Here is a 10,714-nt window from a genome sequence, read left to right as displayed (position 1 = left end):
TGTCCAATCCATAGCGTGTGTTAAATCTACAGACCTGTGTTAAATCCACAGACCATACCCAAACCATAGCGTGTGTTAAATTTATAGACCATGTCCAATCCATAGCGTGTTAAATCTACAGACCTGTGTTCAATCCACAGACCATGCCCAACCCATAGCATGTGTTAAATCCACAGACCATACCCAAACCATAGCGTTTGTTAAATCCACAGACCATGCCCAACCCATAGCGTGTGTTAAATCAACAGACCATACCCAAACCATAGCGTTTGTTAAATCCACAGACCATGCCCAATCCATAGCGTTTGTTAAATCCACAGACCATGCCCAACCCACAGCGTGAGTTAAATCCACAGACCATACCCAAACCATAGCGTGTGTTAAATCCACAGACCATGTCCAATCCATAGCGTGTGTTAAATCCACCGACCTGTGTTCAATCCGCCGACCATGCCCAACCCATAGCGTGTGTTAAATCCACAGACCATACCCAACCCATAGCGTGTGTTAAATCCACAGACCATACCCAACCCACAGCGTGTGTTAAATCCACAGACCATACCCAACCCATAGCGTGTGTAAAAATCCACAGACCATGGTTAACCCATGCAGTGTGTTCAATCCACAGACCATGGTTAACCCATGCAGTGTGTTCAATCCACAGACCATGCACAACCCTTAGCGTGTGTTAAATCCACAGACCATGCCCAACCCATAGCGTGTGTTAAATCCACAGTCCATGTCCAATCCATTGCGTGTGTTAAATCCACAGACCTGTGTTCAATCCACCGACCATGATCAACCCATAGCGTGTGTTAAATCCACAGACCATGTCCAATCCATAGCGTGTTAAATCTACAGACCTGTGTTCAATCCACAGACCATGCCCAACCCATAGCATGTGTTAAATCCACAGACCATACCCAAACCATAGCGTTTGTTAAATCCACAGACCATGCCCAACCCATAGCGTGTGTTAAATCAACAGACCATACCCAAACCATAGCGTTTGTTAAATCCACAGACCATGCCCAATCCATAGCGTTTGTTAAATCCACAGACCATGCCCAACCCACAGCGTGAGTTAAATCCACAGACCATACCCAAACCATAGCGTGTGTTAAATCCACAGACCATGTCCAATCCATAGCGTGTGTTAAATCCACCGACCTGTGTTCAATCCGCCGACCATGCCCAACCCATAGCGTGTGTTAAATCCACAGACCATACCCAACCCATAGCGTGTGTTAAATCCACAGACCATACCCAACCCACAGCGTGTGTTAAATCCACAGACCATACCCAACCCATAGCGTGTGTAAAAATCCACAGACCATGGTTAACCCATGCAGTGTGTTCAATCCACAGACCATGGTTAACCCATGCAGTGTGTTCAATCCACAGACCATGCACAACCCTTAGCGTGTGTTAAATCCACAGACCATGCCCAACCCATAGCGTGTGTTAAATCCACAGTCCATGTCCAATCCATTGCGTGTGTTAAATCCACAGACCTGTGTTCAATCCACCGACCATGATCAACCCATAGCGTGTGTTAAATCCACAGACCATGTCCAATCCATAGCGTGTGTTAAATCTACAGACCTGTGTTCAATCCACAGACAATGCCCAACCCATAGCGTGTGTTAAATCCACAGACCATGTCCAATCCATAGCGTGTGTTAAATCTACAGACCTGTGTTAAATCCACAGACCATACCCAAACCATAGCGTGTGTTAAATTTATAGACCATGTCCAATCCATAGCGTGTTAAATCTACAGACCTGTGTTCAATCCACAGACCATGCCCAACCCATAGCATGTGTTAAATCCACAGACCATACCCAAACCATAGCGTTTGTTAAATCCACAGACCATGCCCAACCCATAGCGTTTGTTAAATCTACAGACCATGCCCAACCCACAGCGTGTGTTAAATCCACAGACCATACCCAAACCATAGCGTGTGTTAAATCCACAGACCATGTCCAATCCATAGCGTGTGTTAAATCCACCGACCTGTGTTCAATCCGCCGACCATGCCCAACCCATAGCGTGTGTGAAATCCACAGACCATACCCAACCCATAGCGTGTGTTAAATCCACAGACCATACCCAACCCACAGCGTGTGTTAAATCCACAGACCATACCCAACCCATAGCGTGTGTAAAAATCCACAGACCATACCCAACCCATAGCGTGTGTTAAATCCACAGACAATACCCAACCCATAGCGTGTGTTAAATCCAGTAAGCGGGGATGCATGCAGGCTTGAGAGCAACTCGTAAACAATGTCATTTTTTTCCTCCCTTAAAGCACTTCTATTCAATGGTTTCTCTAGAGTTTTTACAGTGATAAATACTAAAGCCGTGAATGTTCACCGTTTGCAGACTTCATGAAGGGAGTGGTGGACTCCGAGGACCTTCCCCTCAACATCTCGCGTGAGATGCTGCAGCAGGGCAAAATCCTCAAGGTGATCCGCAAGAACATCATCAAGAAGTCCATGGAGCTGTTCGCGGAGCTCGCCGAGGACAAAGATAACTACAAGAAGTTCTATGAGCAGTTCTCCAAAAACATCAAGGTGGATGCTCTCACCATTTGCCGAATTTCTGCAGCGGTGTGGATTTGAATATTTTGCGATTCGTGCTTTTCCCGTCGTTCAGTTCGTCAGGGGGAAATCTGACCCTGTCGCTCTGCCTTTTATCGTTATTCCCCACAGCTGGGAATCCACGAGGACTCTCAGAACCGGAAGAAGCTGGCGGAGCTGCTCCGCTACCATACGTCCATGTCGGGCGAGGACATGTGCTCGCTGAAGGACTACGTGTCTCGAATGAAAGAAAACCAGAAGCACATCTACTACATCACCGGTGCGGGCAGACACGCACGTGCCAACAGCACCACACGCGCCACGACACCACACTCCATGGCACCACACACGCACTGCTGCACGACACACGCTGCTCTTCACACAGCCTGCTAGCACTTCCTGGCTAAGAACGTTGCCCAAGTATTGAATTTAAGTGTAGACTGTACAAGTAATCTAATTGTGAAGCTTTGCAGACTGTTAATCGTCCCTCGGTCTATAAATAGCATTCCACTTTGTGGTTGTTAACAGTGGTTCTCCTTTAGATTAGTCTTCGCCAAAGGAATTTGGAATGGGACTGTAAACGGGAGATGAGCATCGTCGCGATGCTCATTTGAGCGGGAATTTGCCAAACCGTTAGACGAGGCCGTGGTGCCGGAAGGCTAATTTGTGAACCGCGATTTAGCTCGCAGGCGAGTCAAAAGCGCAAGTGGCCAACTCTGCGTTTGTGGAGCGCGTGCGCAAGCGTGGCCTGGAGGTGGTGTACATGGTGGAGCCCATCGATGAGTACTGCGTGCAGCAGCTGAAGGAGTTTGACGGGAAGACCCTCGTCTCCGTCACCAAGGAGGGCATGGAGCTTCCGGAAGATGAGGAAGAGAAAAAGAGACAGGAGGAGGCCAAGGCCAAGTTTGAGAATCTCTGCAAGGTGGTCAAGGAGATCCTGGAGAAGAAGGTGGAGAAGGTGAGCACTCGGCAGGACTTGTGATGTGAACCTGTCTGGGGTGGGGAGCCACCCCCAAACTGAAACTAAATTATTTTTAGCTTACCAGGCAAGGCCCACTGAGCTATACAGCTCTTAGAAGCGATCTGGCCACAAATGATAGCCCAATGAAGTGGCTTATCATGTGGAAATTTCTAGGAGCTATATACTCTCGATGCATGTTTCTAAATGTGGAGAGAACAACCGGAGGTACTGGAGAAAAATCCATGTGACCACGGGGAGAACATGCAAACTCCAAATATCCAGGTGTCAGGACTGGGATCGAACCCACGACCTGTATACCAGGCGAGGTAGTTAACATCTCAACACTGCGGCACCCAGTTCCTACCTCGCTGTGCTTGTTATAATTCAATGTAGAGTAGGTTTATGGTTGATGCAGCACTCCATCCAGTCACTTATTCAACGATGGTCAGTCCCCTCATCAATCTTCATGTTTACATTGACGACCCCCCTCAACCCCCCCCAACCAACCCCTCCCCTCAACTCCCGCTAACCTATTCTCAGCTCTTTCAGACAGCAAACATTAATTTTTCGTCTTCCCCCTCCTCTTTTCAGAACATAGATGGACTTGTCCTTCTAAATAAACTGCCAAATCACTGCCCGTGATGCTAACGGTTTTTTGGTTTTTTTTAAAAGAAATAAAACACCCGTTTAGAAATAAATAAATACCGACACTTCTTTCAAATGTTTCTTGCCATTGCTTTTCACACCTGATGATGACCGTTTGTGTTATGGTCGAAACGTCGTGAGAATTTTTATTGTTTTGTATATATTTTATTATTTTATTGTTTCCCTTCAACGTGACTTTACCGAAAGAGCTAAGAATATGAATTACTGCAGTCACGAAAGCTTTAAATAAAAATTCCCCCTTACCTCTCCACGCAACGCCTCTCACCACCCCCCTCAAACCCCCCCAACCAACCCCTCCCCTCACCACCCCCCTAAAACCCCCCAACCAACCCCTCCCCTCACCAAACCCCTCACCAAACCCCTCCCCTCACCAAACCCCTCAAACCCCCCTAACCAACCCCTCCCCTCACCAAACCCCTCCCCTCACCAAACCCCTCCCCTCACCAAACCCCTCCCCTCACCAAACCCCTCCCTCACCAAACCCCTCCCCTCACCAAACCCCTCAAACCCCCATAACCAACCCCTCCCCTCACCAAACCCCTCCCCTCACCAAACCCCTCCCTCACCAAACCCCTCCCCTCACCAAACCCCCCTAACCAACCCCTCCCCTCACCAAACCCCTCCCTCACCAAAACCCTCCCCTCACCAAACCCCTCACCAAACCCCTCCCTCACCAAACCCCTCACCAAACCCCTCCCCTCACCTAAGCCGCGCCCCTTCTTCCCGTCGTGCCCTTTTCCGGTGGGTAGGCCACGTGACGCCGTTTTGAACTGTTCAGTTTATTAACTGGGAGACGACTAACGGGCCAGCGGAGCCGGGCGAGCGAGGGGAGTGAGAAGAAGAGGAAGAAGAGGAGGAGGAAGGAGAGGAGGAGAGAGGAGGAGGAAGGAGAGGAGAGTGGCGGCGGCGATGTCGGCGCGGCGCTGCGAGGTGACGGTGCGCGGCGCCGTGAGCCAGCGGAGCCTTGGCGCCCTGGTCTGGGAGATCTTCGCTCACGCCCTGTACCAGCGCGGCCAGCTGCCGCTTCCCTACCCGCAGCTGCTGCACTTCCACAGCCACCTGGTGAGGGGAGTGGTGAGGTGGGGGTGGAGTGTTCAGGGGTGGAGTGTTCAGGGGTGGAGTGTGCAGGGTGGAGTGTTCAGGGGTGGAGTGTTCAGGGGTGGAGTGTTCAGGGTGGAGTGTTCAGGGGTGGAGTGTGCAGGGTGGAGTGTTCAGGGGTGGAGTCTGCAGGGGTGGAGTGTTCAGGGGTGGAGTGTTCAGGGGTGGAGTGTTCAGGGGTGGAGTCTGCAGGGGTGGAGTCTGCAGAGGTGGAGTGTGCAGGGTGGAGTGTTCAGGGGTGGAGTGTGCAGGGGTGGGGTGTTCAGGGGTGGAGTGTTCAGGGGTGGAGTGTGCAGGATGGAGTGTTCAGGGGTGGAGTTTTCAGGAGTGGAGTGTTCAGGGGTGGAGTGTTCAGGGGTGGAATGTGCAGGGTGGAGTGTTCAGGGGTGGAGTGTTCAGGGGTGGAGTGTGCAGGGGTGGAGTGTTCAGGGGTGGAGTGTGCAGGGGTGGAGTGTTCAGGGGTGGAGTGTGCAGGGGTGGAGTGTTCAGGGGTGGAGCGTGCAGGGGTGGAGTATGCAGGGTGGAGTGTTCAGGGGTGGAGTGTGCAGGGTGGAGTGTTCAGGGGTGGAGTCTGCAGGGTGGAGTGTTCAGGGGTGGAGTCTGCAGGGGTGGCGTGTTCAGGGGTGGAGTGTTCAGGGGTGGAGTCTGCAGGGTGGAGTGTTCAGGGGTGGAGTCTGCAGGGGTGGCGTGTTCAGAGGTGGAGTATTCAGGGGTGGAGTGTGCAGGGGTGGAGTGTTCAGGGGTGGAGTCTGCAGGGGTGGAGTGTGCTGGGTGGAGTGTTCAGGGGTGGAGAGTGCAGGGGTGGAGTGTTCAGGGGTGGAGTGTGCAGGGGTGGCGTGTTCAGGGGTGGAGTGTGCAGGGGTGGAGTGTTCAGGGGTGGAGTGTGCAGGGGTGGAGTGTTCAGGGGTGGAGTGTGCAGGGGTGGCGTGTTCAGGGGTGGAGTGTGCAGGGGTGGAGTGTTCAGGGGTGGAGTGTGCAGGGGTGGCGTGTTCAGGGGTGGAGTGTGCAGGGGTGGAGTGTGCAGGGGTGGAGTGTGCAGGGGTGTAGGCTTTGAGGGTTCAGCAATTTGGGTTTCGGTGTGTGGGCGCAAGGTCACCGATTGGTTTAGACCTGACCCCGGGTCGTGTGTGGAGGCGGAGCGGCTGTGGACGCGAAGGGTGGACACGAGCGGGCTACATTCGACATGAAATTAAGGTTTTAATAATTTCGGTGATGTTTATACAGTAATAGAAATCTCCATATATATAAAAGGCAAAGTTGTGATTGTGTGTCTGTTCGAAATGTTTAGCGTACTTCCCGACATGCAACAAACTGGAAATTTGCCATGTGGGTACTTTCCAGACTGTACACCATGCAAAAATTATAAAAATACACTTTCTTATTTTTCGGAGGGGGGTTGGGGAGCTCAATAATGCATTTATTTTTTGCACGGCAAGTGAGCTGTGATTTCAGTTCTGTCACGTGACCCACGCATGTGGAAGCGTAACGCATTGTAGTGTAGTGGTTAGCGTTGTCTGTGTTTGTGTGTCTGTGTGTGTCTGTGTGTGTGTGGAAGAGTAACGCATTGTAGTGTAGCAGTTAGCGCGCCGCACTACAAACCCGGCGACCCGAGTTCGATTCCCGCTCACGGCCACCACGATTATTTGAACCGGTCCTGGGCCTCCCCTAGGTCGACTCAAACGAGTAACTGGTGTGGTGTGTGAACATCGCCACTGGGGAGACAAAGACGGCCGGGCGTCCCGGGCGCAGCCAGGTAGTCAAGCTAGTGAGATTATAAAAAGTAAAGATACATTTTATCATTATGGCTGGTGTCCTTCACGTGTTAGATGATGCTGTACCCATGGAGTACAGTCGCTGAACTACAGCATCTCTTAAGGACTCGTACATGTGGCGATGGTGGCGAGGTGGCAGTTTAATGTTGGATGGGGTGATAGTCGATGTTGCTGCTGATGTTAAATGTGATGGTGGAGGTGAATGTGATGATGGATAATATGTGCCGGATATAGTGGTGGTGATAGTATGGTGTGACAGGTGACTGTTGCGATGTTTGTGGTAGAGGCCGACCGAAAACGAAACCAGACCGAAAGTTAAAAATTTACTTTCGGCCGAAACCAAAACTATGCCGAAAGAGGCCATTTGCCAACTTTCGGCGCCCAAACCGAATTTCGGTCGGCCTCTAGTTTGTGGTGACGGTGATGGTAGAGGTGGATATATTGATGTGGGACACAACGTAATAATGCTGGACGTGATGTTTATAATATCCGCAATTGCATCTCAGGGCAGCAGTTCTGTTGGTGGCTGAAGACCGTGGCTTTCGTCCTGGTGTGAACGCCTCCCTCCCCTCTTCCCTGCAGGCAGAGGTGCCCCCCAGGTTAAGGCAAGAAGCACGCATGCTGACGGCCCTGCGCGAGCTGAGCGGCCACCTGGAGACGCTCTTCTCCCTGTCGCACGTGCCCCGGGTCCTCATCCTGCTAGGGCCGAGCCCCATGTCGCCGCTTGAGCTCTACGAGCTGGACTTCCACGAGCTGGCGCTGGGAGGCAGCGGCGATTCACTGTGCCACGCTCGCTACAGCCGCCACGTGTTTCACTCACTCTTCGTGCAGAATGTGTTTGGCGAGCCGCGCGCTCTGCCTGTCACCTCGGCCACACTGCTGCTGTGGGCGCACAGGGACTGCGGCGTCGACTGGTTCAATCCCAAGCTCAACTACAAGCTGCCCAACCGCGGGAGGAGGGTCGTCGTCGCGTTTAGCAACAGCCTGGAGGAGCCGCTGGGCACGGCCCTCGGCCAGCCATGCGAGAACGACTGCGTGTGGTTCCAGGCCCCTGTGGCCATCAAGGGCGTCCTGGACAGTGGGTCAGGCCAGGGTTAGAGGGGCTGATGGATGGGACCAGCTAGGCCAAAATTCTAGGGATACTGCAAATTTTAATATTACTTATTTCAATATTATATCTGAATCTCCTTCCTTATGGTCAATCAAGGCCAACTATTAAAGATTCTGCCGTAAACGTATTCATCCATTAAATTGCCTAGTCTCACGTTTATATTTGGGGCAGTGCGAATTCACGCGCTACGTGGTTTTAATTTCGGAGCCGCAGTTGCACACAGGAGAGTCTCTGATTCGCAACTTGTGCATCGGGCGTTTGCAACTCGCGTGCTTCGTGTGGGTCCGGGTATGTGCTGCCCCGTTGTTCCCATGGCAGTTGGAAGCCAGGGAAGTCGAGCTGGAATATAGTGCTTGCAAGGGTGTCCAGGGTATGGGGACACTTTAGTACATCGTACGATTCAAGGTCTGCAATAACACAATTTTTTTTGTTCCTGGGTAGTGAGTGTTATTTCCTAATTGCTTATGCCTCAAAAGTACAGAAAATGGCTATTATTCCCCACAAACTTTGCTTTTGTGACCAGGAGAGTGATATTTAGAAATTATCCTATTTTCCAGAACATTCCAGATAGATTCAGTGCTGAGTAAACTTGTAGTAACTTCTAGAACATTCTGGAACTTTCCAGTAATATAAATAGTATAAATACAGGGGCCTTAAGCCCACCAGTTCAGTTTAGTTCCAGCTGCCTAAGTGGATACATATCTGCATTTTTCTGAGATGGCATCAAGAGGCTGCAAGCATCCGGCAGACGCATTTTGCCATGTCTGCGGCCAATTTATCAAGACAAGAGCGAAAAAGTACTCTGTGGAAGCATTACATATACATACACAGATACTCAGCTATTGTGAAAGCCTGGTGGGCCGTTTGCCCATTTCTCCACTAACAAAATTATAAGAGGCTTGCAGAAGTCTAAAGAGTTAAGAAATTGGGGAGTAAATATTTGATATAAAAGGTTCCCGAAAATTGTCGACCCCCCCCCCTCAAAAGCAAAGTATGTGCTTTGGTAACAAAGTTTGTGGGGAATAATAGCCATTTTCTCTACTTTATAGGCATAAGCAATTACGAAATAACACTATCCATTTCCAAAATAACATCACATTGTGATAATCTATACTGATTATGGTTTTTAAAATGTTATTTCCTGATTATTTTGTGAGATAAACTTTGTCATAAAAGTTGTCAATTTGTAGCCGTTACCCACAACATTGGTGCTTTGCAAAATGTCATGCAGAGTAATTGAACAGTGCTGGTTTTCATGATAATGTTAATAGTTCATTTATTTAATAGTTTTTGTTTTCATTTTACCGAAAGCATATACATGGTGAATGTTATATGTTGAAAAGTTTTAATGTTTGCAAGACTCATAGGCTCATGCTGGATGAACTGCAGTGGAAAGAGTTTACCGGTCTTTATTGGCACTGGAAGCCATCAAGGGTATAAAGACTGTCAAGGCAGCAGGCATTCGGACATCTGCACTGAACAGTTAAAGAATGTTGCACTAAAAACAAGGGATTGGCTCTTGAGAATGTTAAATTTCTTTGCTCATACCCAAGACACGGAAGACTTGTCACGTTTCCAAAGCCAGGAAAAGACCCATCTGACCCTAAGAGCGTCTGACCAATGTCCTTGTTCTGCTACCTCTTCAAACTTTTTGAGAGACTTATCTTGAAGCAGCAATCACCTATACTGGAGGAACAACTCTTTCCAGAACAATCTGATTTCCAGCCGCGCAAGTCCTGCACTGGCCAAGTGCTAAACCTCACCCAGTACATAGGAGACGGTTTCAAGAACAACCAAATTACTGGTGTCGCCTTGGTCAACCTATCAGCAGCATATGCCACTTGTTAACCAGATGTGTGTTAAATTTTAGTATTTGGGTGCTATAAATTTCCACATACACCGCTTCGTTGAGCTATCAGTTATGTCCAGATGGCTTTTGAAAAAGAGCTATATAACTCAGCAGGCCTTACCTGGTAGAATAAAACATAGTTTTAAATCGTGTTTTTACAGTCGCTGCTAAACCCAAAGCATATTACATCTACAGACCATACCCACCCTACAGCCTGTGTTCAAACCACAGACCATGCTCAACCCATGAAGTGTGTTCAATCCACAGACCATGGTTAACCCATGCAGTGTGTTCAATCCACAGACCATGCACAACCCTTAGCGTGTGTTAAATCCACAGACCATGCCCAACCCATAGCGTGTGTTAAATCCACAGACCATGTCCAATCCATTGCGTGTGTTAAATCCACAGACCTGTGTTCAATCCACCGACCATGATCAACCCATAGCGTGTGTTAAATCCACAGACCATGTCCAATCCATAGCGTGTGTTAAATCTACAGACCTGTGTTCAATACACAGACCATGCCCAACCCATAGCGTGTGTTAAATCCACAGACCATGTCCAATCCATAGCGTGTGTTAAATCTACAGACCTGTGTTAAATCCACAGACCATACCCAAACCATAGCGTGTGTTAAATTTATAGACCATGTCCAATCCATAGCG

General features: G+C 49.6%; 2 protein-coding genes across 2 annotated transcripts; both read left to right on the top strand.

Annotated features, from left to right (window-relative positions):
- The first annotated feature begins 2,382 nt into the window (after positions 1-2,382).
- Positions 2,383-3,931, top strand: LOC142920788 (heat shock protein HSP 90-alpha-like). Its single transcript, XM_076062868.1, has 3 exons — positions 2,383-2,583; positions 2,722-2,869; positions 3,279-3,931. Exons 1-3 carry the CDS (start codon positions 2,398-2,400, stop codon positions 3,569-3,571), a joined length of 627 nt encoding a protein of 208 aa, XP_075918983.1. The 5' UTR covers positions 2,383-2,397; the 3' UTR covers positions 3,572-3,931.
- Positions 3,932-4,901: 970 nt separating this feature from the next.
- On the top strand, positions 4,902-10,096 carry LOC142920787 (MAD2L1-binding protein-like). The gene is made up of 2 exons (XM_076062867.1): positions 4,902-5,278; positions 7,669-10,096. The coding sequence occupies exons 1-2, from the start codon at positions 5,126-5,128 to the stop codon at positions 8,182-8,184; spliced, it is 669 nt and encodes a 222-aa protein (XP_075918982.1). The 5' UTR covers positions 4,902-5,125; the 3' UTR covers positions 8,185-10,096.
- The last annotated feature ends 618 nt before the right edge of the window (positions 10,097-10,714 follow it).

This window comes from Petromyzon marinus, unplaced genomic scaffold (assembly GCF_048934315.1).
Source record: "Petromyzon marinus isolate PM22_M1 ecotype Great Lakes invasive population unplaced genomic scaffold, UKy_Petmar_22M1.pri1.0 PM_G_Scaffold_76, whole genome shotgun sequence".
NCBI classification, from domain to species: domain Eukaryota; kingdom Metazoa; phylum Chordata; class Hyperoartia; order Petromyzontiformes; family Petromyzontidae; genus Petromyzon; species Petromyzon marinus.
The sequence above is the reverse complement of the archived record's forward strand: the minus strand, read 5'-3'. Positions and strand labels throughout refer to the sequence as shown.

Excerpts from the sequence above, each read along its gene's own strand:
- LOC142920787 (XM_076062867.1), top strand. The coding sequence starts at position 5,126 with ATGTCGGCGCGGCGCTGCGAGGTGACGGTGCGCGGCGCCGTGAGCCAG. Across the intron at positions 5,279-7,668 it reads TGCACTTCCACAGCCACCTG|GCAGAGGTGCCCCCCAGGTT; the intron begins GTGAGGGGAGTG and ends TCTTCCCTGCAG.
- LOC142920788 (XM_076062868.1), top strand. The coding sequence starts at position 2,398 with ATGAAGGGAGTGGTGGACTCCGAGGACCTTCCCCTCAACATCTCGCGT. Across the intron at positions 2,584-2,721 it reads AGTTCTCCAAAAACATCAAG|CTGGGAATCCACGAGGACTC; the intron begins GTGGATGCTCTC and ends TATTCCCCACAG. Across the intron at positions 2,870-3,278 it reads GCACATCTACTACATCACCG|GCGAGTCAAAAGCGCAAGTG; the intron begins GTGCGGGCAGAC and ends TTTAGCTCGCAG.